A 25,048-nucleotide genomic window follows, 5' to 3' on the forward strand; every position below is an offset into this window, starting at 1 on the left:
TTCCTTTTGACCAGCCAACACACGTATTTGCGATGGTTAGATAATGGAGCAGGTCTTACCATTTCAAGATAGACATTTGTACTTGCTGATAAGGCTTTCAAGTATACTCGCTGACAAGCGTTTTTCAGAGAGAATCGATCCATTCATATCGAAAACTACATGGAAAGGTTTTCCCTTGCCTGGTAACCAACAATCGCCATGCTCGAGTTCATTTATACACTCATAATCCTTTCCGTTTCTCAAATAATCTTAAACACTTTCCATGGTTTGGGGACTTTTTGGGCTTCGTCTCAAGAATGTGGCGACAGACCGGTGGCTATTTAAAGTGCTCGAGCACTACAAGTAAATACATTGGGAATTACACATCAAAATTGAAAGTTAACCAGCAATAAATAAACTATTTTTGATAGCAAATGATTAGACAAGGCAATCGGAAAGGGATTTGGCACAATGCCAGGCATTGGCTAATCAATTAATACGCCAACAAATTAAACAAGTTAACACACAGAGCTGATCAGAAATAACCAAACTTAAGTACGTTTCAAATCACACAAAGCGAGATCTTGTCTGCAATGTCAATGAAAGTATTTTATTGTCAGAGAAAGGTTTAAAAGGAAACAAATTGAAATGGATAAAACCTTTTTTTCTCGAAAGTTCTTCATTTTGATGGCGTCACTTTGTCGATTGTGGCACGTGAACTTCATAAACTACACTGTAACTATCCAATTGGTAATCGAGGTTCGTCAAGAACACATGACTGGTGCACAATCAGCTAACGATTCGCCATCGATTTTATGGATTCTCAATAACTGAGATAAGACTGATCAAGTGGAACGGTTCAAGCCATAAAGCCATCAATCCAGTTAATCACCCATTTCACAACAAAATCTTTTGCGCACCTTGATCCCTGGCAGGTAAAACCGTTCCACCGGAATTCACCGTTCCTATCGATGGAATGATTGAGTTTAAGCCGCACTAAAAGTACCAAGAGTACCAATGCAACTGTTGATTCATTAATTAGATTTATTTATGGCTATGCTTGAGCACATGACTAAACTTAAAATAGCTGCCACAGAAGTAGCGTCAGCGTTGTGGCCAGAATCGTGGCCAGGGACGTCGTCAGGGCGGCACTGCCATTGTCCTTAGTGTGATAGGCAGAGAGCCAAGTGATCAGGGGATCACGGTGGATGGCCAGCCAATCGAGATTGGCCTTCACTCTGGTGTCAACCGTGGTGCTAAGATCTTCATTGACATACTCGGGCCCATTGGTCTTAACTTCTTCGACCAGGGCGTTGAGCTAAATTGGGATGAGGTATAACAAATTATTTTGAGAAATGAATTTCCAAACTTCACTGAGCGCCTACCCTTGTTTGCTGCTTCTCGCTGACCACATAGGTGGCAATGCCACGCAGAGCCAAGTCCAAGGGCTTGGTGGATCCATTCAGCTGGGCGTAGTCCCTCCACTTGGACTCGAGGAAGTCCAAGCTGGCCGTGAGACCAACCTCGCTCCTGGAGTAGGCGGAGTTCAACAGGGAAGTCCGCTCGCTGTCATACAGGCCATTGCTCTGATCGAGGGAGCTTGACAAGAATGTCTCCAGCTGCGAGGGAACCTGCGAGCATCCCAGCGAAGACAGGAACAGGCTGCGATCGGTGGCGTCCGAAGAGGAACCCAGATTCTGTATTACGCGATTGTAGATGTCATCCTCCGCCTTGCGCAGGCCACCGCAGAAGGCCTGTGTGCGCACAGTTGGCTCGATTGGAATTCCCTGCAGAAGGAACTGCTCCAGCTTGTGGGCCGACTGCTCGTAGCACGACTGACTGCCCACTTGGCAGGCCAGACTGATCAGCACCACGCGCAGATAGTTGTTCAGATAGTGCTCCCCGGGAATCTCGTTGACACCCAACTTATCGAAGATGCCGTCGATCTGCTCGACCACGAAGTGGCTAAAGTGGGAGTACTGCTCATCGCCTCGCAGGTACCGATCGAAGACGGTCAGAATGGTGTTGGCCGTGGACCAGGGCGCGTACTCGTTCTCGTTCTTAAGGTAGGACAGCAAATTGAACAGCGTGCTGTGAGTGAGGCGTCCGGTGTTCAGGAAGATGTAGGTGTCGTACAGCAGCTGGGCGCGATTGCGGGCATGGATCTTGTATGGCTGGTCGGCCAGTACCTTTGCCAGGAGCTGGTAGTTCTGGTTGTCGTAGAGGATGCGGTAGTAGCCCGAGCTCTGCTTGTTGAGCAGCAGCCAATCGTCGCTGCCGATCTGGGCATCTGTGACGGCCAGTTCGGGGACATTCAGGAGGTAGTGCGAGGCACTCGTATTGCGATAGTCCGGACTGGAGGCTGTGGCGAAGTTGATTGGCACATACCAGGTGTTCTGGTTGCTTGCATCCTTGTCAGCGACGTAGCGCTGCTGCTTGACGGTGAAGGTGCCAGCGCCATAGTTTCGTTCGACGGTCAACAGGGGATAGCCAGCCTGGTGCGACCAGCTGGAGAAGATATTGGCCACAGTCGTGGGCAGCGTGAGACCCTGCTCGTTGGCAGCTTCCTGGAAGGATTCAAACAGGTCCCACTCGTCGCAGGATGTGTATTGGCTAAACAGGGGACAGACAATTAATCAAAGGATTCACGATAATCGAGCTATGGGCACTCACTTCTTGGTCAGATACTTGTTCAGACCCTGTCGGAAGACGCGGTCTGTCCAGGCGTTCTTGAACATGAAGAGCACACTGGCAGGCTTGGCGTACGAGAAGGTGTTGTAGCGTCCTGAAATCTCTGATGGCGTCTGTACATAGTGGGTCATGGGCGTGGCTGAGGCAAGGGCGTCGTTCAGCAGGGCACTGTTGTAGTCGCTCACATGGTAGATCTGATAGGTGTTCCACTCGGGGAAGGCAATGTCGTTCGATTCGTAGGAGAAGAGTGTGGCAAAGCCCTCCTTCAGCCACAGATAGGTCCACCATTTGACGGAGACCAGATCGCCGAACCACATGTGCGCATACTCATGGCCTATGATGTTGGCAATGTTCGTCTTGAGGTTGATGGTGGAGTTCTCTTTGGTCCACCACATGTACTGTTCGCGGTACGTGGCCAGGCCCCAGTTCTCCATTGCTCCCGCAGAAAAGTCCGGTATGCCGGCCTGATCCAGCTTGGGCAGGGCAAACGGCACACCGAAGTAGCCAGCCAGGCTGGACTCCACCACCAGGCCGGACCAAAGGGCCCACTCCTGCTGATCCTGCTTTCCCTTGCGCGAAAATACCCTCTGGGGCAGGCCGTTCAGCTCGCCGCCCGTCGACTCAAAGTCGGACACGATGAAGGCTATCAGATAGGTGGACATCTTGGGGGTGGTCTGGAAGGCGGTGACGCCCGTGCGGGTGCCTGCCGCATCCTCGGGCATATTGCTAATGGCCGTGTAGGAGGGATCGTGGTGGATGGTGATTGTGAAGTTGGCTCTCCTGTTGGGCTCATCGTAGCAGGGGAAGGCGTGTCGGGCATTGGTACTCTCGAACTGCGTAGTGGCAAGGTAGCTGCAATAGAAATGATTCGTTTAAGTTAATCCAGAGATCCCTTACTGCGTTTCACTTACTGCACAGTATTGTCATCGTCCGTGTAGCTGGAAATGTAGAAACCGCCCATATCGCTGCGCAAAGTACCATTGTAGACGATGCTGAGGGTCCAATTGGTGTTCGCGGCAAAGGTGAGAGTGGCCAACTTCGGTGTGATGGTCAGAAATTCGCGAACTGTGTCGGTGGTCACATCGAGTTCAATGGGCTGGGCATTGGCCTGATCTCTGCTCACAATCGTTGCAGTAAAGTTCGATGTCTGGCGGTAGTGCAGTGTGATGGAACTGGACAGCTCAAGGACCTGCAGATCGATCTGCACGCTGCCATTGAAGGCTCTCGTGCCGTTGTGCACATTGGTCCACAGCTCCACCTTGTACGACTCTGGGGCGGTGTTGTTGGGCAGCCGATAGTTGCTCACATCGTTGTCGTCGCGAGGAGTGGCAAAGAATTGACTCTTAGTCTCCAATTGTCCGTTTAGTAGTAAGTCGTCCTGGGGAAGGATCAGTCTCGCCTGCAGGCTAACTGCTGCCAACAGCAGCAGCAGACAGGAGTTAAGCAGCCACATTGTCATGTTGGCTGCACCGGAGAATCACTTGAATATTGAGTGGCCGCCGGGCGATCGGCTCTTATTTATGGGCATTGCCATATCTAATCCTGTGCCAGGCACTCATCATAAAGATTGCCTTACACTTGCGCAACACTCGATAAAATAGCTCACTGCTAATACCGCACTAGCCACTAACACGCCTACGAAAAAAAGGAACAATTAAGTAGTAAATTGCTCAATTATCGATTTCCTTGGTGCACGTACAAGTCGGTGCTAAGGCATGTTCTTGTGGAGCATTACTGACTCTACCCATCGGTCTTTGAATACTCTCTAAAGTTTGCATCAGACATAATAAACACAATCGAAACTCTTCCATGATACTCTTCCATTGATCCTCCATTATCAGAGCCAACAACGAGCACTCTTGTTCCTTCAGTTCGTATAAATGATCCTCAATCGTAAGTCAGTATTAACCTTATCTATTAGACATTTACTTGCAACAATAAGTAGGTTTATTTTTGTACCTGATTTATGCACCCCATAAAACCGCAAACTGCTTTCTTCAGCCATTAAAATTGAACTCCTAGTGCCTGCAAGGGTATACGAGTATTCGTCGAGAGTATTGAGAGTATAGATCCATTTATGGACGATGACTTGTTCTGATACTCATTGGCATATCTACTGCCCACATCTCTGTCTGGCCCAGAGCCAATATCGCTTATCATTCATCGTTGGTGTGGTGGAAAGCTCGCGGTGCTTGATTGATAACGCCGAATGACTTGTTGTATTATAATTAATTTATTTGTAATTGAGTCTGCCCTTGTTTGAGGCAAACAATCATTATCATCTATATAGCGATCGATCTATGGATCGTAACGCTTTTTGCACCACTTCACTGGCCGTATTCAGGAGGCCCTGTGGCCGATTCGAGCCATTGCCAACACTGAGCGAGGCTGCATAGATTGCTTCTTTCTGCGCTGACATTTGTGGCACCTCGGCAAGCAGCCAGTTGTGTATCTTCTGCTCGTATTTGTCGACAAAGACTTCCGTGTTTTTCATCTTCTTGCCCACCAGTCCAGAGTCAATGTCGATCAGAGCCGCACCTGTGTGGTTGAGGCCCTGCACCTCCATGTATGCAGCAATGTTCTGGCGCAGCAGAACAAACTGAAAGAGAAAAGGTGGTTAGGATCTGCTAGAGCATGTATGAGGTATGTTTATCCCACGTGTGGTTTTTGTTGTCGCGGCACAAACTCGGCTATTTGATTGAAATTCTCCACAAAGTTCGGTGACCTGCAGAGCAGCTTGTAGTTGCGATCGATGTACTGCCAGATCACAGATCGAGCTTCCATGTTTGACTTGTACAAATAGGAGAGATACATCATGGACTCCGGGTCGCTGAGTATCAGATGCGTAGAGTTCTCGCCCAGCAGCAGCTCCAGGAAGTACAGCAGATGGCTGTGGCTCTGAGTGCAGCGCAGGGAGTAGATCAGGTCATCGTAGTAGATGGAGCTGCGATCGGCCGCCTGCATCATGCCAATGACCCCGTAGAAATCTTTGTCGCTCAGGTAGCGCACACCCAAGCAAAGGATGCTGTCGTACATGGCAAAGTACTCGGACTCGTTGGTCACATTGATCCTCTTGAAGATGTATTCCTTGGCCAGGGTGCGCGTGTGGTCCAGGCACTCGGGCAGGTCGGCCAGGCAGGCCATTAGGAGGATCGCCTGGCCCGCATCCAGGTCACTGTTGGGCACCTCACCAGAGGTTTTGTCACGAAAGAGTCGCCGGAATGTGGGCGTGACAAGCTGACGCACAAACTCGTTGAACAGCTCCAGCGAGGAGGTGGCAAAGAGATTTCGTCGCACAAAGTCTATGGTATCGGCCACCTGGTTCCAGGGCAGCAGATCCTCCTCGAACTCCATGTACTTCAGCATGTCGAGCACCACATCGATGTCCTCCAGCTCGGTGTGCTCGATCTGCGGCTTCAGGTCTCGGAACAGGGCAGCCCGGTTCACCGGATGGATGAGCGTGTGGTTGTGCCGCAGCTGGCGGGAAATGGCCCGCAGATTGTCGGTGTCGTAGTGGACATGGTAGAAGCCAGTCTGCTGCTTGTTCACGATCAGCCAGTCCCGGCCGGTCAGCTGCAGATTCAGCTCTGCCAGGCTGAGGGAGTGCTGCGTCTGGGGCGGGATGAAGAGGTCCGCTTGCGTTTCCTCGAAGCAGGGTTTCTGAGCGGTTGCAAAGTTCAATGGTATCCACCAGTGCTCGCTCTTGGAGTGTATCGAGCGCTGGCTGAAGGTGATCGTGTCGTTCTCGTAGTTGCGAGTCACCAGCACAATGGGCATCCACTCGCTGTGGGTCCAGGAGAGCATGATCTCCCGCACCCGGAGCACCCACGGCTGCTGCCCGAAGTGCTCATCCTCAAGGAGCTCCGCTTGCAGGTAATCGAACAGGTTCAGCTCGTTGGCCACGGTGTACTTGCTGGAATGAACGAACATAGCAACTTTGGCCCATGAATTCCAATTGATCGGTTCCAGCTGTTGTCCAATAAGCACTTACTATTTCTCCAGGAACCGACTGATGCCGCGCACGAAGATTTTCTGCTTGAAGGCGTGGTGGAACATCTTGATGACGCAGGCAGCTCTCTTGTAGGTGATGATATCGAAGATGGCCATGATCTCCTTCTCAGTCTCCACGTAGGATGTCATTGGGCGAACGTCGAAGAAGCTGTTGTAGCTGTAGGCTCGATCCCCCTCATCCGACACGAACATATCCATCACCTTGTCCTCGGGATAGAGCTACAGAAGAGAAGAGAAGAGACATTGTAAATTGCATTCCCTTTGGTGCTGGAACTGGGACTCACCAAATCCGTGATGACATAGGCAAAGTAGGTGGCAAAGCCCTCGTTCATCCAGGCATATGACCACCACTCGGGCGACACCAAGTTGCCGAACCATTGATGGGCAATCTCATGGTTCTGGGTGATCTTGTCCTTCACACGCTTGTGCACATCCCCCGTATCCTGATGCAGGAGGTTGCCCTCCTTGAAGGTGATCAGACCCCAGTTCTCCATGGCAGCCCCGTAGTTCTTCTTCAGCGCAATGTGATCCAGCTTCTGGAGCGGGTAGCTCACACCGAAGTAGTCCTCCATGGCGGCCACCGTACGCACAGCATTCTTGAGCGCACTCTGACCCTTCTCCTTCGATCTGGGCGAGGAGTAGATGCGCTGCGTAACCCCGCGATACGTCTCCGAAATGTGCTCAAAGTCGGAGATCACAAATGCCACCAAATAGGTAGACATCGGTGGCGTTGCCGCGAAGAGTGTCGTTGTCAGCTCCCTGCAATGCACTTTTATATAATAGAAACTAAAGACAGAAATTGCTTATTGCTTACCCATGATGCTGCACATCCTTTACTGGCATATTAGATATAGCCGAGTGGTTGATACCGTGCGTCAGCCGGATGCTGAAATTCGACTTGAACCCCGGCTCATCGTAGCAGGGAAAGATCAGACGGGCATAAGTCGGCTCTGATTGCGTGGCGGCCACATATCTGAAAATTGCAAGTTGGAAATTCTATAAGTATTTATGGAGAATCATCAGTCGAGTGGCCAACTGTGTTTTTTGCACGCATGAAATAGATTCGGAATTCCCATTGCTAAGCCAAACAATAATTCAAAGTACCCGAAATCATGTCCGAATCGAAAATTCCCAATTTGCAGATCATTGAACGCTGAATAAAACCAGTTGCAGCCTGAGGCAGCCGGTATGACGTGCTCTCTCTCTCTCTCTTCAGAATAATTGAGGGTTATTTATTACACACTTCCAATTCGGGGGAATCGACAATGGGCATGGCCCGTAAAATCAAAGTGCGAGTTACAAATCAAAATAAACAAAGCTACGCGTTTTGTGGGATTTCAGAGTTCACGCGCCCAAAACTAAACGCGGTGTGCAGAGGGCTGATAAGATTCGGTTCGTAAGCATTCGTAAGAATTCCTTTCAAATATATATGTACAAATGTATGTGCATGTGCTGGCTTGTTGTATTGTTTACATCGTCACCCTGGCAACGCTGCGGGAATGAGTGGATTCTGATACGAGAGTACGCGTATTCGAGTGTATATTCCGATGTGATGCCCCGATAGCTGGCCAAATGTTTGATGATAAGCCGCTTTCTGTCTGTGGCAGCGTCAAAAATTAATTAAAAGTATGGAACAACGAGAACCAACAGACAACAAACAGATGGAAATAGAAAGAAAATAAAAGTGAGAGCCCCGCCAAAGTCTCTCTTCGAAATGTTTAAGGCGCGTGCCTCCTCCAGCGGAAGTGTCTACTTTAGTGACCCAATCCCCACTCGGCTTTATGCTCTACTCACACGGTCCGATTGGTCGACTCGTCCACGTAGTCCATCCAGTAGAGGCCCATGGGCCGGGACCTCATTATGGCCGTGTAGAGAATCTCCACGCGGTAGCGCTGTCCCGCCTCGAAGGCCTGATAATTCTCGCGGGGATGGATGATGAGGAAAGCTGCCTGCGGATTGTATGTGTGGGTAAGGTCATCGACAACATCGACGGATCCCGACGGTGTCAGCTGTCGCACAGTAATCTGGTAGTCGCTCAGGTTCTTGGCGTGTAGAACTATCTCGTTCGTCGACTGCCTGATCGCTACGTCAATGGTGGCATTTCCGCTGAAGAGCAAATTCCCCAGATGTATGTTGCTCGAGATGTGCAGATGGTAGCCCAGCGGATAGGTCTCGTTGGGCAGACGCAGCGAGCGATCGCGAGTGGGCAGGGACCCACTGACCCCGGACAGGGCTAGAGCCACAGCCAGCACAAGGCCCGCAAAGCCACTCGAAGGCGTAATCATGTCAGCGTATCGATGACTGAGACTGGGACTCTGGGACTGTCCACCACGCGTTGGCAACCGAAACTCAACTGAGCGTCCGCAACGATTGCGGGTTCAGGTTATACTCGTACCTATAGCTAAAGCCTCCCTCCCTCGATAAGATAAGCGGCTGGCTGGCTGGCTGGCTGGCTGGCTGATCGATGCGTATAAGAGTGCTCTGCTGGGCACACGATGAGCAAGCAGCCGAGCAAACAAACTCACTCCAGGCCGAGAGCCACAGCCACTCAAGCGAGCAGCGATGAGTGGTACAGTTGTGGCAGGTCACGGTACAATCCTTGGCACACAACAAAAAAACCCACTCACGGCCCGATGCGGGTTAATCACATTACACCCTCTGTCATTCATGCCCCGTTTAGAGATCATATTGATATGTATTGAAATTCTACATAAAACATCCCTTTTCTCTGAGGCAACGATATCAACGATACTGACTATCAAATTCATTTATTTTCTAAAACAATTGAACTTGCCAAAACGTAATTTATTCGCAGCAAAGTTCAGCAAGATAAAGGTCTTCTTTTAGGCTCTCGAATCCAGCTATTATTTCTCTGTGTCGCTTAGTTATAAAACGGCGAACCACCGCATGATGCCACAGTCAACGCTTTCCAGTGCAAGTGCCAGCATGTCGACGTCGAATTCGCTATCAATCGCCCGTTTGGGATTGTTTTTGTGTATCTTGGGCTTGGTGGCGGCCCAGTTGAAGAGAGAGAGTGGCCCTTGCCATGCGAATGGAGAATATGTGAGTTGCATTATTGTTCTCTTGCCATGATCATCGCTCTAAGCTTGGGTATTTAGTGCCAGATGCATGAGCACTGCTGCTCGATGAAGTGCATGACTTACTTGAATGTCTGCGCCAGGAAGATTGACGAAGGCCTTCCAGTGTATATGTCACACCACTCCAACAGTATCTATGACACCGATGTGAAGGAGTCTGTCGATCAATTTCCTGACATCGTCGAAATCCAGACGCTGCCCAATGAGTCAGAGCAGACCCCACAAGAGAGGCAGGGCATGCAGTGCAACCCCGTCGGCGGACCGGTAAGAGTCGCTGTGGAGCAGCTCACCTTGAACACATAGATAACTTTCTCTCTTTACCCATTTAATTCTGCAGTGCAATGTCAGTGAGGAGTGCTGCTCGAAAAGATGTCACTTCTACTCGCACAAGTGTGTCACCTAAAAAGATGTGGAGCAGCGCCAGTCATAATATTAATTCGAATTCTTACGCCAGTAATACATTATTGTCTCCAATTATAATTCTTACGTACATATATTATGTAAAAGCTTATCACCAAAGTCAAATAAACTGAATAATGTTTGGCCTTTTCGAGTGTAAAATATAAAATAATTAATTTTGGTGTGGCGAAAAGATACAATTTGGAATATTTAATGTAATTTAATAAACTATGATGAAAGGTGGAAAGGAAAAACTATTTTAAACAAAATAAAGTTTAAATCTGGTCAAATATCTTGTATCTTTAGGTTGAACTTAAGGTTCATGTATATCGATGAGGGAATTGCTGCCGACTGACGATGATACGCCTCAAAATAAAAAAAACAGTCAGTCGTCAGTTATAGAAAACAAAGATACCCAGCATGGGCATGGGCTTATTCATTTATTTATGGGAATTTTTATTTATTAGCTTATGACTTATCTAGGGCGATATGGCTGACATATGTATAGCATTATTTGTATCGACTTATCTCAGTATATGTATGCACATATACAAATATCAATCTTGTTGTTATGGATTCATAAATTTCGTATAGTTTTTAGAACTTTTGGCAGAGTCAACGCTTTCGAACGTGAGGCTGTCGCTGTTGCTGTTGCTTTCGCTGCCGATTCTGGGAATAAAGTTCTTTTAGCCCGTCCTGAAAACGAAAGCAGCTGGAACGAAATCATTACTCATTGCTTCAATGCTCAAGCATAACCTTAGTGGTGCCTTCAAACAATTCGTTCGTCAGCATAACCTATATAATTACATACCTGTATTGTATCGATATCTGAGGCATTGACATTAAATATTGACAGCGGCAATTTTCAATTATCTCGAGCGCGTCTTGACACAAATGTAACCGAACTTCTTGACTTTGGCAAACAGAAGGAGATGTCCAACAGCTCCAAGCAACTCAGTTAATTGGAGCCGCAGGGTCAGTGAGTCAACAATGGCATCGCTTTAAAAGCCATTCCATCGTCAGTGCACTGCGAGTTAGACACCAAACTACAAATCAGAATGTGGCCCATTATGCTTCTGGTCATTGCAGTAAGCGAGACGTGACTTTAAGCATTCACAAAAGTTTCGTTCTTTTTGCTTTCTTCACAGACAATCCAAGTTCACAATACCGTTGAGGGTCTGCCACTGGCAGTTGCCCATGGCAAGGGTTCTCTGGATGCAAAACTTCCTTCGATTTCATCAGCAGCTGGGCAACAGATGAATCCACTCAATGCCGATGACATTACAGTATTCACCAGTATGTTCCTAAGCCTGTTTAAAGGAATAGGCGATTGGCGTAATCAAGTGGCTGCCGAAACCGTTCAGAGCGTATGGCAGAGTCCACCAATTGTAGGCCTCAGTCAGCGCCTCTTCGCAACCTAGTAGTAGTGGCTTCTGGTAATTCAAGCCGAAAAAGATTCTCGCTGAACAAACAATAAAAAAACCTGCCATAAAACCGACTTCTGTTGCATCTGGTTTTGCTTTCGTTCACCCGGAGAATTGAGCCGTAGGTATATAAAGAAATCGCCCAGCGCAGTTGCATTAGTTGCATTCAATAATCCACATGAAAGCTACCAGCTTAATTTTTGTTATGGGACTGGCACTGTTTCTGGGAGTATTGCTGATGGATCCCACGAGTTGTGCTCCCGTGTTCGATGACCTGGATACACCTTCGATCTTCAAGGAAGCAGGCGGACTAGCGGCGTTTGCCTACTCCCGCAAAAAACAACCAGAAAAAAAGATAGTGAGAAACCGTATGATGCCTCCGACATTAAATATGTCACAAGTAAGAATGTAACTCCGATCACAATTATCGATTGAGCTAAGGATCTTTCATCTGATTAACAGCATCAGCGTACTTTATTTGGAGACAACTGCGAGGCCGTGGGCAGGAGTTGCAAATATGCTGAACAGTGCTGCACGAAAGTATGCCTGGTGGCTACAAGGCGGTGCGCCGTCGTGGGCGAATATTGAGACATAAGACGAAATGTTTCGGAGCCGATTTTTGCGAAAATCTATTCTCCTTTGGCAGCTGTTGCCAAATGAAAAGTTAAATAAAACTGCGCCACAGATGCTTAAAAACGACACTTAATTTTTAACAAATTAACAGATTGCAGCTAAGAAAACATATGTACATTTGCTTCAATTGGTTGGCAATTAGAGAGATTAGAGATTCTCCCAGAGTCCGCTCATCTTCTGAGTATACCATCTGGTAATTTGGAATGCTGTTGTTCGCCTCTGGAATGGAAGTGTATATAAATAAGCCCGTTTATGTAGTTCACCAGTCAAACATTCAACATGAAGCCAATTGTCTCCTTTTTGGTGGTGGTTCTGATCCTGTCTCTGGGACCTGCGAGCGGAGTTCCATTTCGCGGGTACGATGAGCGCCAACTTTACCAATCGCAAAGAATGATGCCATTGTCCAAAAATTTGACACTTGTAGGAATGCATTGATTTGATCTGAGTTCACGATTTTGCACTTATAATTCTTTTAATCGTATTTATAGCACGAGCGTATTGAATTTAGCGACGATTGTCAGGCAATTGGAACGGATTGCCAATTGGCGGAACAGTGCTGCACCAAAGTATGTCTCGTGATGACCATGCGATGTTCTATTCCTTAATAACTTTAAACCCTCTTAACAACAACAAGAGATTTTTGGCAATAATAAACACAAGTTTATAAAATGAATGGAGCTGTTTAATTACTTTCTGGTTCCTAGTTGCAAGCTCTGAGGAAGCATCTGGCGGTAAATCTTTAGACACCTAACAGTTAGCTAATAATAGTTAGCTCTATTAAATAGTTATCTGATCATAGCTGCCCTTTTAGTACTATTACTGAATGTGTATTATATCTTTAAAATAATATTATTTCGGTTTGGGTAAGAAACATTTCCATCTACTTTTTAAATTGTTTATTTTGAAAGCAAATCCTTCTATACAATATGTTTATTTCTTATTAAATATAGCATGTAACTGGTGTATTGGGGGAATGGTTATTGACTGCTGGTTCTGATAAACCTATTCGCACTTGCTAGATATGGTAGAAACTGCTGGTGTGTCTGGTTTTGATTTTGGTGAGGCCCTTACTGGAGCTATAAATAGATATATAAGGCAGCCACAGAAGGCAGTTTCGTTAGTCAAACAATCGACATGAATTGTGCTAGTTTACTGCTGGTAATGGGTCTGGTTCTGCCTCTGGGATTGATGCTCATTCGGCCTACGAGCGGTGTTCCGATCTTCGATGACCTGGATTCACCTTCAGTCTTCAAGGATGTAGGTGGACTGGCGGAGCTTGCCTCCGCGCGGAGGAAGCCCCCTAGACAGATGCCACTGTCCAAAGATATGACACGCGTAAGTATACTAGAGATTTCGGACTACGTCACAGTCAAGTAATGGATCTTTCCTGCTTTTGCTGATAGCAAGAACGTGTTGAATGGGTCAAGAATTGCGAGCTATTTGGAGCTCCCTGTGAACTGGCTGAACAATGCTGCACGAAAGTATGCCTTGTGTCTACCAGGGAGTGCGGTGCCCCACCTTCCCCAAAGAATCTTCAGTAGCCATAAGCACCCATGTTTGTGGCTCAAGAGTGAGACATAGCCATAGATAAATAAACAAATGAGCGCTCGAAACAGCTGCAGTAAGAAAACACAAGAGTGTTTGATTTTGTTTTTGTATCACACCACAGTGGATATGTATATAAAGGCTCTAAAATGTTCAGTTATATTAGTCAAACATTCATAATGAACTGCTTGGTTTCGCTCTTGGCAGTAGGTGTAGCTGTTGGTCTGATTGTAGTGCTCATTGGAGCCACAAACGCTGATCCCGCGATTGATGAGCAGGAGACTCCTTCGTTGGTCAAGGAATCGGACGTATCGGCGCAGATCTTGAGCAGTGACAGGAAATACGTCGGTGCTCGTTTCACTTTAATGCCACTTAGCGACAATTTGACACAAGTAAGAAGTCAAGTAAATATTGGTTCACGATTTAACTTCTGTCTGTTAATAGGAAGAGCGCATTGAATACTCCGAAGCCTGTGTGGGTATCAGCCTTGAGTGCCACCTGGCAGAGCAATGTTGCACCAAGATGTGCCTCCAATTTTCCAAGCGGTGCACCTATATATCTCCCAAATAGCAAACATTTGGGCTTTCTTTGAGTGACAGTCACAGCTGCAGATTCGTTTGTATCTGTTCTGTTCATTCAACAACATTCAACGACAAGTCCGAGTGCGTAGCGTTATGATTACATTAAATGATTGTCATTAATTGTACTTAGTCATCAACTATTCACCAAATGTTTTTCACTAAACACAGATAAAAAGACATTCCGGTCTTGGCATGTAAGGGAACAGAATGTTTTATAAAAAGGTGTACTAGTGGGAACTTGGATCAGTCAAACTCTCAACATGAAAGCTATCCTTACGCTCGTGCTATTGGTTTTGCCATTTGGACTGGAACTATTTCCTATTGAAAATACAACCAGTGTTCTCCCTGTTCGAACTTTAAAGAAAATGGTTCTTTTTATTGACCCTCCAAATAATGGTACGAAAAGGCATCCTCTTGAACTTCTTCCACTACTAACAAATCTAACAATGGTAAGGAAATTGCGTGGGTCGTCGTTTTCCCAGATAGCTCATAGTTTTCGTTTACAGGAAGAGCGCCTAGAATATCATGAAAAATGTGTACTGTATGGAAAGCCTTGCAACGCAGCCGAGAACTGTTGCAACAAAAAATGTATATCCGACACAAAGAAGTGCCTGACCGATAGATCAAATTATCCTAATATGTATCTTAAATAATAATAATAGTAATAACTGCTCTGTTTATTGCCTGAGATCTAATGTATTTATTGCTGTTGCATTGGTTGAGGCTTCTGGTAATTAAAGATGCAAATGTTTTTCGCTAAACACAGATGGGAAAATAAAACATTGGCTTTAACACACACACCATTATCGATATTAGTTTTCTCCTGTGAAGATACAGAACGTTGTATAAAATGGTGTACGAGTGGGGACTTTAATCAGTCAAACATTCAACATGAACGCCATCGTTACACCCTTGGTAATTGGGTTGGCCTTTGGATTGGGTCTACTGCTTGTTGAAAACGCGAGCGGTCTAGCTCTTCTCGAAAGAACTAGATACACGGTCGGTCTCTTTGGAAGGCGAATACCCGTAACTCACGGTCCCAACGAACAGACAACGAAGAGAGCGAGTGCTTCCACGACCAGTGATCCATTTCGCACCACAACCACGACCACCGCCACCGTCACCGTCACCGAGACCGCCACCAAAGCCGCTGCTCTCAACAGCAGTTCTCCTAAGCCCAAAGAGGGGACTGTCAAGATATTGCATCTTCATGATCAACTTATGCCCTTACTCACAAATCTCACAATGGTAGGAATTTGCTGAGGGTCGTAGATTTCCAAGATGATAGCAGGTTTTCAATTGTTTTATTTACAGGAAGATCGCCTAGAGTATTATGTAAACTGTGTATCGTACGGAAAGCCTTGCGCCGCAGCCGAGAATTGTTGTAACAAAAAATGTCTCTCTGACACAAAGAAGTGTTGGCATATCTAGTAAGGATCTCATTTGGCGTTGTAACCAACAAATACAATTAAAGTGAAATAAACACTTTTCCAGGCTCAGCAGCTAACTTCCAATACACTTATTAAAAAATTCAAACGGAAAATCGACATTTGCACACCTTCCGTCCGTTGGATTTGCTGTTGCTGCTCCAATGATGGCGAGTTTATTACAACTGCCGACCATCGACTCACACAGCGCATATTTTGCCAGCTAGTTCCCTCATGTAATTCCAGCCGCATATGTTTTTATGAAAACAGATGGAGAACAATGTGAATAACATAGAAAGCAGCATTGCAGATGGTTTTGTTTAGTTCAGCAACAAAGTAGAGGTGTACTTATATAAAGGTGCCTTAACGGTTGCATCTTTAAACATTCAGCATGACTTCTCACAACGTCTCACTCGTCTTACTAAGTCTTGTCCTGGCTCTGGGTATACTTCTTGCGGAAAACACAAGCACTGCTCTCGTTCTCAGTAGGCATTCGCGTTTCAAAGAATCGTGGAGCCGCGCCGATGACTCTAGCAATCGCAGATCGAAGCCATTAGCCATAAATGTGACCGGAGTAGGAATTACATTTGAACATTATTTTATCTTATGATATTTTCGCCTTTCCTTGGCAGGATGACAATGTGGAAGTGAATGCGGAATGTCGAGCCTCTGGGCGGCCTTGCACTGACGACGATCAGTGCTGCACCGATATATGTCTACACTTTAGGCGGTGCTCCACCCAAGCAGCTAAGCTGCAGCAAATGGATGCAGGTCTTGTTCCAATTGAAAGTAAATAGCGATGTTATTTGTATTGATAATTATTTATAAATATCCATAATACACAGTCCTTCTTCAACCTTTTACTGTATCGAATTCAATCTTATTACGCAAAGTAGAGGGCAAACCATTAATTGAGGCTTGTGTTTCGGGCAAGCTGTGTGGCAACTGTCAAACTTGATTTGTTTGATTATGAGGCATGCAGCTGTGGCAACTGCAGTGTCTCATCTACGCGTCTACATCATTTGGTTAGTCATTCAATCGTCTGGCAATAATAAACTGTATCAAATGACAAACCCATCACACATCAACCATCCATCCACTCACCACTCTCCACACTCTCAGCATCTCCGCCATCGATGGTAAAGTGTAGCGAGGTGTTTGACTGCACACAATCAACTTACATCTGTTTGTGTTTGTCGGAAGGCAGCAAAAGAGACGGTCGTATAGTTCGCCAAAGCGGGACAGAGCGCCACCGAGAGACACATAAACAATATTTCCGCATATAGCTCTGGGAGAACGAGCATGCATAGTATACAGCAGACAATGCCACAATGCGGCATCAATGTAAATTGTACATTCATAGACATTTCCATTGAAACGAATGCGAACACATGCACCCTGTGTGTGTGTGTGTGTGTGTGTGCTGGTCTCCAAGTGATCCTTTCCCCTTTAAGCGCCTGCAACACACAGCAACATCGAATCAGACAAAGGCGCACACAATGAATTTAGACAGCAATTGTTCGGTTTTCTTGTTGTGTTAGCTGGCTGGTTCCTTTGTTGTTGTCACGCTCTCTTTCGCTATGCCAACCAGCGGCCATGCCCCTCCTGTGTGTGACGAAAATAATTCTGCAGTTCTTATGGGATCAACAGCACAATCTTCCTCTGAAGGAATAAAGGAGAAAACATTTATTTGATTTCTAATTTTCACTAAGCTCCTGAAAGTATGCAGCGCAAAGTGTGCCCTTTTTCACACGTTTTTAAATGGTTTTCGGTCACCTAAATAGTATCTCTTTACGACCTGCCCTTGTGCCAGATCTAGCTTGGACCCAAACGGTCTGGCTGCCCCCATTGCATTGGGTTTTTAGCAGCACGTGCCAAATCCCACGGGATTTGAGTGGAATTCGCATTCATAGTTGAGTTGAATATACATATTAATGTAGGGATCGTATGCATATATCAAATATGCACCAAGGTACGTTCAAGTGTCTGTATCCATTTGCAATTGATTTTCCTGAATTTTTTGTGGCATCAAAAGGGACAACCGCGCCACGCTAACGCCGGCTCCTTGATTATTATTTTTTGCAGCTACTGACTCCAAGCTCTCCTCTCCTCTTGTCGACACTCCACTTTCCATCTTCCACCACCCAGTGAGAGGAAGACATCAAAAACTGCGGAACCGGAAGATATTCCAGGCATGCAGCCAACACTCCCTCCCAACACTCCGCTGATAAGAGATGTTGCCTTGATGAAGTTTGGCGGCAATGGGCAGGAAATCACTCTCGCTTGCCAAAAAAGGAGAGGAAAATCGATTGCTTTTGGCCATCAGAAAGCGCTTCAGACACATGCAGATTCATTGGCACAAATGTACACACATATGCAGTGGAAAATGAAAAGCGACCAATTTGTCATCTGCCGGCGGCCTAAGAGCTTTACTTTACCCCTCATTGGGCACTGCCTTTAAGAGCGTCTTCTGGCAACGCTTCGCTTCAACGCTTTATGCGGAATTATATAATGCAGGCAGGTCTTTATGTGTGGTGTGTGTGTAGGCGCGTAAAACTTTTACATTGCACGTGTCGGCAGACACTTAAATGTCGAATGAATTATTCCGCATGCCACGGCCAGGCGGCAAACTTTTATTGCTCTCAGGAATGCGAAGGCTCTCTGCTCGAACACCTGCCCTGAGATTGCATAATAAGTTAAAACAATCCACCTTTTCCCATATGTTTAATTGTACTTTTTCCAACAGAATCTCGTACATGTCCTTCCTGCCCAAGCGCGTCTTCCCGGAAGTTTCAGCAGTGGAGTGCATTGCTCTGGCCCCACACTGCAGCGAGCAGTGGAGTGGCCTGTGGAGTGACTTTATTGGCTGACTTATCAGTAATGACCTTCCCTGGTGGCTCTCAGACGTATGTACATTCGGGAGGCAAAGGCTTATGAAAGGAAAATAAATAAATATGGGGAAAAGTTACAGACTGAGTTCGAATATGGAATGCTCTGCAAAAGTCAGCTTAAATTATGTAATTTCTATATTTTATTTGTAAATCTATACTGTGAAAGCACAGAAAGGGGAGTATCGCTTTGGAGCTAGTCAAGCACTTAGGGGACGTGGATGTACCCTCACAGAAGGGGGAGGTATTTACAGCTTGAGAGGGATTTCTTTTTTGTGAGCCTCGCATATGTTTATATTTGCATTTGTGGTTGACAGGGGACAGGCTTGTGGCACGTGGCACTGTGTATGTGTGTCGAATGTGTGTGTCCTACCCGGCACAGGCCATGAAATTGATTTTAAATGTGACGCTGCCTAAAGAGTGGGACATACTGAGTCAAAGGACAGTGCAAACAGTCCACGGTGACGATGATGATGAGGATGATACGAGTACTGAAGCTGCCACACGGTGTCGTTGTCCTCGCAGCCAGCCGCACCACACGTATGACATCAACTGGCAAGTCGTTAGTGTGGATTCGACTGGCAAAAGAAAAAACCACACAAACAACAGCACTAGCAACAGCAAATCAAAGCGAATGTCCGTCCACTTTATGAGACTTTCAACGGGTGACAGAGCAGAGCAGAGCAGAGAAGAGGCAGTGGCAGTGGCAGTGTCAGAGGCAGAGCCAAAGCCAAAGCTACAGCCAAAGCCGGAGCCTATGTCTGCTAAAGCATACAAACATTGTCACACTGCCACAGTGTCCTCCCAGTCTCTGTTGAAAGGAGTGTCAGCTCTTGGCCAGGGCCAGCCTCCCTGGCTTTGGACACTGAGCAAAACTCATTATATTTCCGCTTGCCTCCTTGGTTGATTTTTTATTTTTTTTTCCAATTGAAAGCGCCGAGCCTCCCTTTAACATTTGTTTGTCTCAGCATCCGTTTCAGTTTATATTTTCTGTTATAATGTGTACATAATATGTGTATGTATTTATTTTTAAGCGCACACGCACATTTGTTCTTGTAACAAGGAAAAGGCAAGTGTGCTTTTGTCAGCCGGAGTGCTTTGATGTGTCGGCCGTTCAATAGGGAATACTGAAGCCAGTACAGTAAGCTGGGCGCAAAATTAATAACGCTGACTGTGAAATTTGCATACAAAGGCGGACACGGACAAAGTAATCAGAGATAGTGAGTGGGGAAGGCCTGAAAGAGGCCAGCTTTAAAGCCCTCTTTAAATGCATGAGGTGTGTGTGTGTGTGTCCACCAGCCCAGAACCTGACCCCAACCAAATTTGCATATGTATCGACAAGGTTTTGGATGGTCGGGGAAGCTTCTCTCATTAAAATGTAATTGCCCGTTGAACGTGAGTGGAGGCGAGTACTTAACTCCCTGATTTGAACACTTGGCTCTTTGTTCAGCTGCCGTTTTGTCTCGCTTTGTTTTCAGTTGTCCCATTAATTGAATCGACGAAACGACAAGCATGTTCGCAGCTCCTTTGTATGCCCACGGGCAGCCTTAGATGGCCACTTGTCCGCGTTGTGTGCATACGCACAAAAACATGCTCCTCCAAGCCACTGACCGCAGCTGCAACACATTGGCCCATTGAAATCATCAACATCAGCATTATTATTATCAACGAAAAGCAGTTTAGATTCCCTCCTCTCAACATGTGGCATACCCTGCACTGGCGCATAACGAGGGTTTTTTCGACAGCAATTTGACCCTGTCTTGGCTTTGTCATTTACAAAACATTTACGAGCTGATTATCGAATATTCCATAGGTGTATTACTCGACTATTCGGTTGCCTTTTCAAAGCTTGGCCTTCTGGGAATATGTGTGGTTTGTGTGGAACAAACAGGGAACGGAGGACACACAAAAAACAAAACCAAATGCAAAACAAAAGTTTCGTTTTTAGTTTTCTGTGTTGCTTGTAGTTTTTCCATTTCCATTTCCATTTGAGTTTCTGTTTCACTTCGTTAGTCCAATTCGATGTTTTTCCCTGCTTGACACTTTGCTTGGCCCACTTTCCGCTGCGTTGCTAATTGTTTAAGGAATGGCAAACTAAACACTGGCAAATGAAGAAGGAAACTTTTTGTTATCCTGAAATCGAAGAAGCAGGATCTATTTAAGGGAACCTTGAGGGTTTTTCGGAAACTTTTTAATTTCCCTTTTGGGAGCTCTCAAAACAGTTCCCCTCTGTGTTGGAAAATATATTATTAATTCAATCCGAATGAGATGCAAACTTGGCGGTTTATTGACACTTGACTTTCGCCAGTTGCCATGGTTGGGTATAAATATTTAAAATTAATTGCAGCCGCAGCGTGTTTAAATCATATACTTATTCTTCTTCTATTTGCTTTAACTGTGTCCTAACGTCTAACGTCTAATGTCTAATGAGAATGCCACAGGCAGCGCCAACAACAAAACTCAATATGGTGTAAAAGGATTTCCTTGTACAAAGGCCTTGTCTGGGAGTGAAGGTCCAGGCAATGCACATTAAACGTGCAAACACATCCGACACATCCGCAAAATCCACAAAGGGACTGCCAAAGTCCAAGATAAATCCACATTGCGCATACGCAGTGTATGGAAGCCTCTGTGCGGACTGTTTTAATGAAATTATCTGCTACACATTGGCCCAAAAATGTTGCTGTTTTCGGTAAATAATTAAATTATTTTCGTGGCGTCCAAAATCCATTTAGAAACCACTTCACTCTCCTGCCTTTCGATAGAAGAGAGAAGAGAGAAGAGAGAAAAATTGTAATCGTGTTGCACGGCCTGCATGAACAGACAGAGTTTGGACAGAGTCTGCTTTAAAAGTTTTCCTTGTCCCAGAACTCCTTAGGTCGTATAGTGGATACTGGGGATTTGTGTTCAATCCGCTCGTTGCACTTATCACAGCTGCTGTAGCACCGACGTTGCCAAGTTACGGCAAGCAATTAACTGGACAGGACATACGCCATTCGAGACGAAACGTGTGTGTCCCTATGGGTTTGTCTGGGCTTTCCGTTGGCTGCCAGTTCTAATTACCAGCCCGACTGGTATAATTTCCAAGAGATTTTTTAATTATCAAAGCAACTGAAACTGCAACTGAAACCAAAGGTAAGAGAGCCCAAATAGACACCTGCCCTTGCCTCAGTGGCAGTGGCCATCAATCATTCGGTTAAATTAGGAGCGACGCTGGCTTAAATAGAATTTAATGTATCTTTAAATTGGATGGAAAACGTACCAGTGAATGCAACGCCATGGAAATTCATGGACATTATATTTCAGTGATTTCGTGATGTGGCACACTCATATTAACGTGACCACAACCCCACCGAGCACTGAATACCGAGCACTCGCACAGGCACTGGACAAATGCGAAATTATTTTGCAATTTTTGGAATTGATGTACACAAATTTGAAAGGGATTCGCGAAATTGTGGATAAATCATTTCTGCGCGCATTATTCTGCGGCTGCTCATTTCGCCAAATGATTATCATAATCATCGTTTAATGATGGAATTCATTCCATGTTGGGGCCCACAGAAATCCGAGGACTCAGTAATTCCAGTACTTTTCGTGCATTTTAAATCCAACATCATTAATCACGCACTCGTAGAAGTGACACTCATTCATTGTTTGCTCAAAAATAACCGTCAAAAACTTTAATTATATTGTCAGCATGATGATTCATGCTTTCCACGCTCTCTGACAATGTTGCCCCACAAACGCCACGTCGAGTACGTGCCGCAAGCGGCGTTGGGCACACAAAAAGCGAAAGCCAAAAGAGCTTGATAGAAATTCCAAAGAAAAAAGAAGCAGTCCTGATTTGGCTTCCAGCTACCCCGCAGAGCTCCAAGAGCTCCACCCCCGCAGAGGCTCTTCCTTGCCTGGTCAGCTGAAATATTATGTCTGGCCGCTGCATTGACAGGCACAGGCACAGGCACAGGCACAGGCACAGGCACAGGACCCAACAAGTTGCTGCATGCCAATAAAATCAAATTGCCATTCAATTGAGATTGTCAGTGCGCTCTGTCTCTCTGTCTCTGTCTCTGTCTCTCGCTTTTGTTATTTTTATTTCCGCAAATTGAAAACGTTCAACTTAATCCCACCAAGCTGATGGAAAACCAATCAGCACAGAACACCAATTAAAAAAAGTATAAAAAGACCAGACAGCGCTCCTTGGGTAGACGAAGACTTCGATACCCTGGCAAGTCAGTCATTGACCTTTCAGCAAACTTTCAGGGAGCTAACCTTGTGATTAATATTTCAAATATTGTCAGGGAGAAGACAACACAAAGCGGGGAAAATAACAGCTTTGCCTCCTTTCGGTTGCAGAGGGAATAACTCTTGGCTGTCTGTTACCCTTCGCGTTGGTAAAGTTGCAGGCCGTACACGTCCGTCAGATTATTTTCCGCTTAAGTGCTTCAAATTGTAGCAATTCGCGGGGATATATATGTACATACATGCGTAGATATAGGAATATTTGTTGTCAAAGGGGGGTGGCTTCACTTCTTGGCTTCAATATTGAACAATTTAATCGAGATTAACTTTATTTGCTCACTTTGTAGGAGCCGCGACTCCCGTTGATTGCATTTTAAGTTGCTGAACATGTTTATCGGGTGAAACGAGATCGACTAACGAGCTTTTCAATGTAATTCAATTGAGGAGCGAAACAATGGAAAGTGAAACGATGCCATCATCGTTGTAATTGGCCCAGTCAGCCGTCAGCTGAATGAAGCTGCCGCTTCATTAGCCCTAACGGCTTAATGCTCACCATATCGGGCGTATGCGTAATTTTTGACTCTGCAAAGGCTCTGTTGTCCTCCAGCCTTCAATGGGGCGACAACCAAGCCAATTCAATTAGCAGCAGCAGAAACAGCGCTAGCCAAAACTCACGTACGAGCAGCACCGACAAATACAGCAGTCGGCAGTTCCAATGGTCGTTGGACGATGGTCAGGTTCACGGCCCAGAGGAGCTGGGAAGGGAAATGGAGGCATGTTGATGGAATTGCCCAAGTTTGTTCGATGCGCGACAAATTCAATTCGTTGGCACATCCACACACACACACACACACACACACACCACTCTAACACACACACAAACAGATAAGAGCTAGCAACAGGCTGCAGGCGGACAGGGGGGCACCGTCGATTTGGTACGAAGGATGCTGCATCAGCCATCAGCCAGGTGGAGTGCATGGGCTAATTGCTTTGGAAATTGCATGTGACGAAACATATGGTTTATGTAAAGAGGATGTGGCCGTGACACAGCGTTATCTGCATGGCTAATTGGGTTATGGATAAGCCAATTTGAGCGTGCTCCGCTCTGGGATAGCACCAGCAGAAGCAGCAGCTGCAGTCAAAATCATTTCATTGAATACTTCTTTTTGGGAACTAATAATTGTGCCAGGGCCAATTTATTCACAAACTTTAAAGGGAAGGAAGAGCGAGCAGAGATTCAGGAGGAGATCTTATGGCAAGCAGACTGCCTGAACGGCTTGACACAAAAGCAATTCATTAGTCATAAGGAAAGTAGGGAAAATCTCGCTAGCTTCCATCCTTTCCGGTAGCTTACCTTGCCTGAGACGGTTCCCGTGCCGCGTTTTGTTGGCTGTCTATCGCTGCCCATATATCATATGGGACATTCATTCATTCCGGCAACGACAATAGCCCTAGTCCTGGGCCGTGTTTGTTTATGCCTCGTTAAACTTTTCAGCCGCACGCATAAAACATAACGCGCTTTACTAGGACCAGATCAATGCCTTATGTGCAGAGCTCTGGGTGGAGGTGGGTTGGGGCTGAGGATGGCAGTGGCAGTGGGCATGGGTGGATGTAGAGATGGGCTTACTCTGAAATTGAATTATGGCACACTCGCACACATATGCATATGGTGAGCGAGAGAGAAAGATAGACTGACACACACACACACATAGAGGGCATGACATATCGAGCGAGACGCCGTGAAATACAATATCTGACTCTGAAGTCTAACTGCATGGCGCGATTTCGATGGTTTCGCCGTCGCTTTTGAGACGACTAACGGCAACGCCATCCCTCTCAGTCCCTCAGTCACCCCACTCCGCTCTTACCCCCTTCTGTGCACTGTGCACTGTGCTCTCTGTCTCTCTTCGTTCATCCATTCCATTCCGTCGAATGCAAACGGCCCCACAAGTCGGGCCCCTCCATGTCACATTGTTAGACTCTTTCATTTTCAGCTTCACATTTCTCTATCTCCTCCGCTCACCCATTCTTTCGCCCGCCCTCTATCAGGGCTGTGTTTTTATTGTAAATTATGGCCGCAGCCGCAGAAAAATAAAAGCAAATAAAGAAAAAAGCGAGTAGAGTAGACTA

At 46.1% G+C, this 25,048-nt stretch overlaps 9 protein-coding genes and 1 long non-coding RNA gene across 11 annotated transcripts; 8 read left to right on the forward strand and 2 right to left on the reverse strand.

Annotated features, from left to right (window-relative positions):
• Window positions 1-1,003: 1,003 nt before the first annotated feature.
• LOC117585809 (aminopeptidase N) lies at window positions 1,004-4,152 on the reverse strand. Its single transcript, XM_034275529.1, has 4 exons — window positions 3,582-4,152; window positions 2,653-3,522; window positions 1,365-2,592; window positions 1,004-1,297 (listed from the first exon to the last, which is right to left on the reverse strand). The coding sequence occupies exons 1-4, from the start codon at window positions 4,127-4,129 to the stop codon at window positions 1,058-1,060; spliced, it is 2,886 nt and encodes a 961-aa protein (XP_034131420.1). The 5' UTR covers window positions 4,130-4,152; the 3' UTR covers window positions 1,004-1,057.
• Window positions 4,153-4,884: 732 nt separating this feature from the next.
• On the reverse strand, window positions 4,885-9,051 carry LOC117585808 (aminopeptidase N). 2 transcript variants are annotated; one of them, XM_034275526.1, is made up of 6 exons: window positions 8,476-9,051; window positions 7,496-7,654; window positions 6,966-7,440; window positions 6,662-6,900; window positions 5,329-6,583; window positions 4,885-5,269 (listed from the first exon to the last, which is right to left on the reverse strand). In XM_034275526.1, exons 1-6 carry the CDS (start codon window positions 8,964-8,966, stop codon window positions 4,949-4,951), a joined length of 2,940 nt encoding a protein of 979 aa, XP_034131417.1. In that variant the 5' UTR covers window positions 8,967-9,051; the 3' UTR covers window positions 4,885-4,948. The 2 variants fall into 2 exon arrangements, with proteins under 2 accessions (XP_034131417.1, XP_034131418.1); XM_034275527.1 differs by lacking the exons at window positions 6,966-7,440; window positions 7,496-7,654; window positions 8,476-9,051 and having other exon boundaries at window positions 5,329-6,605; window positions 6,662-6,748.
• Window positions 9,052-9,574: 523 nt separating this feature from the next.
• LOC117585556 lies at window positions 9,575-10,296 on the forward strand. Its single transcript, XM_034275080.1, has 3 exons — window positions 9,575-9,744; window positions 9,801-10,043; window positions 10,117-10,296. The coding sequence occupies exons 1-3, from the start codon at window positions 9,589-9,591 to the stop codon at window positions 10,180-10,182; spliced, it is 465 nt and encodes a 154-aa protein (XP_034130971.1). The 5' UTR covers window positions 9,575-9,588; the 3' UTR covers window positions 10,183-10,296.
• Window positions 10,297-11,202: 906 nt separating this feature from the next.
• On the forward strand, window positions 11,203-11,637 carry LOC117585560. The gene is made up of 2 exons (XM_034275083.1): window positions 11,203-11,266; window positions 11,327-11,637. Exons 1-2 carry the CDS (start codon window positions 11,237-11,239, stop codon window positions 11,597-11,599), a joined length of 303 nt encoding a protein of 100 aa, XP_034130974.1. The 5' UTR covers window positions 11,203-11,236; the 3' UTR covers window positions 11,600-11,637.
• Window positions 11,638-11,761: 124 nt separating this feature from the next.
• On the forward strand, window positions 11,762-12,301 carry LOC117585558. The gene is made up of 2 exons (XM_034275081.1): window positions 11,762-12,002; window positions 12,065-12,301. Exons 1-2 carry the CDS (start codon window positions 11,781-11,783, stop codon window positions 12,188-12,190), a joined length of 348 nt encoding a protein of 115 aa, XP_034130972.1. The 5' UTR covers window positions 11,762-11,780; the 3' UTR covers window positions 12,191-12,301.
• A 191-nt stretch (window positions 12,302-12,492) lies between these two features.
• LOC117585561 lies at window positions 12,493-12,875 on the forward strand. The gene is made up of 2 exons (XM_034275085.1): window positions 12,493-12,655; window positions 12,724-12,875. Exons 1-2 carry the CDS (start codon window positions 12,515-12,517, stop codon window positions 12,838-12,840), a joined length of 258 nt encoding a protein of 85 aa, XP_034130976.1. The 5' UTR covers window positions 12,493-12,514; the 3' UTR covers window positions 12,841-12,875.
• Window positions 12,876-13,361: 486 nt separating this feature from the next.
• LOC117585559 lies at window positions 13,362-13,867 on the forward strand. Its single transcript, XM_034275082.1, has 2 exons — window positions 13,362-13,570; window positions 13,639-13,867. Exons 1-2 carry the CDS (start codon window positions 13,370-13,372, stop codon window positions 13,774-13,776), a joined length of 339 nt encoding a protein of 112 aa, XP_034130973.1. The 5' UTR covers window positions 13,362-13,369; the 3' UTR covers window positions 13,777-13,867.
• Window positions 13,868-13,959: 92 nt separating this feature from the next.
• LOC117585382 lies at window positions 13,960-14,418 on the forward strand. Its single transcript, XM_034274830.1, has 2 exons — window positions 13,960-14,172; window positions 14,225-14,418. The coding sequence occupies exons 1-2, from the start codon at window positions 13,960-13,962 to the stop codon at window positions 14,348-14,350; spliced, it is 339 nt and encodes a 112-aa protein (XP_034130721.1). The 3' UTR covers window positions 14,351-14,418.
• A 723-nt stretch (window positions 14,419-15,141) lies between these two features.
• LOC117585555 lies at window positions 15,142-15,804 on the forward strand. Its single transcript, XM_034275079.1, has 2 exons — window positions 15,142-15,609; window positions 15,676-15,804. The coding sequence occupies exons 1-2, from the start codon at window positions 15,253-15,255 to the stop codon at window positions 15,790-15,792; spliced, it is 474 nt and encodes a 157-aa protein (XP_034130970.1). The 5' UTR covers window positions 15,142-15,252; the 3' UTR covers window positions 15,793-15,804.
• A 379-nt stretch (window positions 15,805-16,183) lies between these two features.
• LOC117585562 lies at window positions 16,184-16,651 on the forward strand. The gene is made up of 2 exons (XR_004573918.1): window positions 16,184-16,362; window positions 16,421-16,651. It is a non-coding gene; the product is annotated as an uncharacterized LOC117585562 (long non-coding RNA).
• Window positions 16,652-25,048: the final 8,397 nt, after the last annotated feature.

Source organism: Drosophila guanche, unplaced genomic scaffold (genome assembly GCF_900245975.1).
Source record: "Drosophila guanche unplaced genomic scaffold, DGUA_6, whole genome shotgun sequence".
Taxonomy (NCBI): Eukaryota; Metazoa; Arthropoda; class Insecta; order Diptera; family Drosophilidae; genus Drosophila; species Drosophila guanche.

Bases quoted from the DNA above. Each gene is read 5' to 3' on its own strand.
- LOC117585809 (XM_034275529.1), bottom strand. From the start codon at position 4,129: ATGACAATGTGGCTGCTTAACTCCTGTCTGCTGCTGCTGTTGGCAGCA. The intron at 3,523-3,581 runs GTAAGTGAAACG...TTTCTATTGCAG, and splicing joins GACGATGACAATACTGTGCA to CTACCTTGCCACTACGCAGT. The intron at 1,298-1,364 runs GTAGGCGCTCAG...ATCCCAATTTAG, and splicing joins GCGAGAAGCAGCAAACAAGG to CTCAACGCCCTGGTCGAAGA.
- LOC117585808 (XM_034275526.1), bottom strand. From the start codon at position 8,966: ATGATTACGCCTTCGAGTGGCTTTGCGGGCCTTGTGCTGGCTGTGGCT. The intron at 7,441-7,495 runs GTAAGCAATAAG...AGTGCATTGCAG, and splicing joins AAGGATGTGCAGCATCATGG to GGAGCTGACAACGACACTCT. The intron at 5,270-5,328 runs GTGGGATAAACA...TTTCTCTTTCAG, and splicing joins CGCGACAACAAAAACCACAC to TTTGTTCTGCTGCGCCAGAA.
- LOC117585556 (XM_034275080.1), top strand. From the start codon at position 9,589: ATGATGCCACAGTCAACGCTTTCCAGTGCAAGTGCCAGCATGTCGACG. The intron at 9,745-9,800 runs GTGAGTTGCATT...TTGGGTATTTAG, and splicing joins GCCATGCGAATGGAGAATAT to TGCCAGATGCATGAGCACTG. The intron at 10,044-10,116 runs GTAAGAGTCGCT...TTAATTCTGCAG, and splicing joins GCAACCCCGTCGGCGGACCG to TGCAATGTCAGTGAGGAGTG.
- LOC117585560 (XM_034275083.1), top strand. From the start codon at position 11,237: ATGTGGCCCATTATGCTTCTGGTCATTGCA. The intron at 11,267-11,326 runs GTAAGCGAGACG...CTTTCTTCACAG, and splicing joins TTATGCTTCTGGTCATTGCA to ACAATCCAAGTTCACAATAC.
- LOC117585558 (XM_034275081.1), top strand. From the start codon at position 11,781: ATGAAAGCTACCAGCTTAATTTTTGTTATGGGACTGGCACTGTTTCTG. The intron at 12,003-12,064 runs GTAAGAATGTAA...TCTGATTAACAG, and splicing joins CGACATTAAATATGTCACAA to CATCAGCGTACTTTATTTGG.
- LOC117585561 (XM_034275085.1), top strand. From the start codon at position 12,515: ATGAAGCCAATTGTCTCCTTTTTGGTGGTGGTTCTGATCCTGTCTCTG. The intron at 12,656-12,723 runs GTAGGAATGCAT...TCGTATTTATAG, and splicing joins TGTCCAAAAATTTGACACTT to CACGAGCGTATTGAATTTAG.
- LOC117585559 (XM_034275082.1), top strand. From the start codon at position 13,370: ATGAATTGTGCTAGTTTACTGCTGGTAATGGGTCTGGTTCTGCCTCTG. The intron at 13,571-13,638 runs GTAAGTATACTA...TTTTGCTGATAG, and splicing joins TGTCCAAAGATATGACACGC to CAAGAACGTGTTGAATGGGT.
- LOC117585382 (XM_034274830.1), top strand. From the start codon at position 13,960: ATGAACTGCTTGGTTTCGCTCTTGGCAGTAGGTGTAGCTGTTGGTCTG. The intron at 14,173-14,224 runs GTAAGAAGTCAA...GTCTGTTAATAG, and splicing joins TTAGCGACAATTTGACACAA to GAAGAGCGCATTGAATACTC.
- LOC117585555 (XM_034275079.1), top strand. From the start codon at position 15,253: ATGAACGCCATCGTTACACCCTTGGTAATTGGGTTGGCCTTTGGATTG. The intron at 15,610-15,675 runs GTAGGAATTTGC...TTTTATTTACAG, and splicing joins TACTCACAAATCTCACAATG to GAAGATCGCCTAGAGTATTA.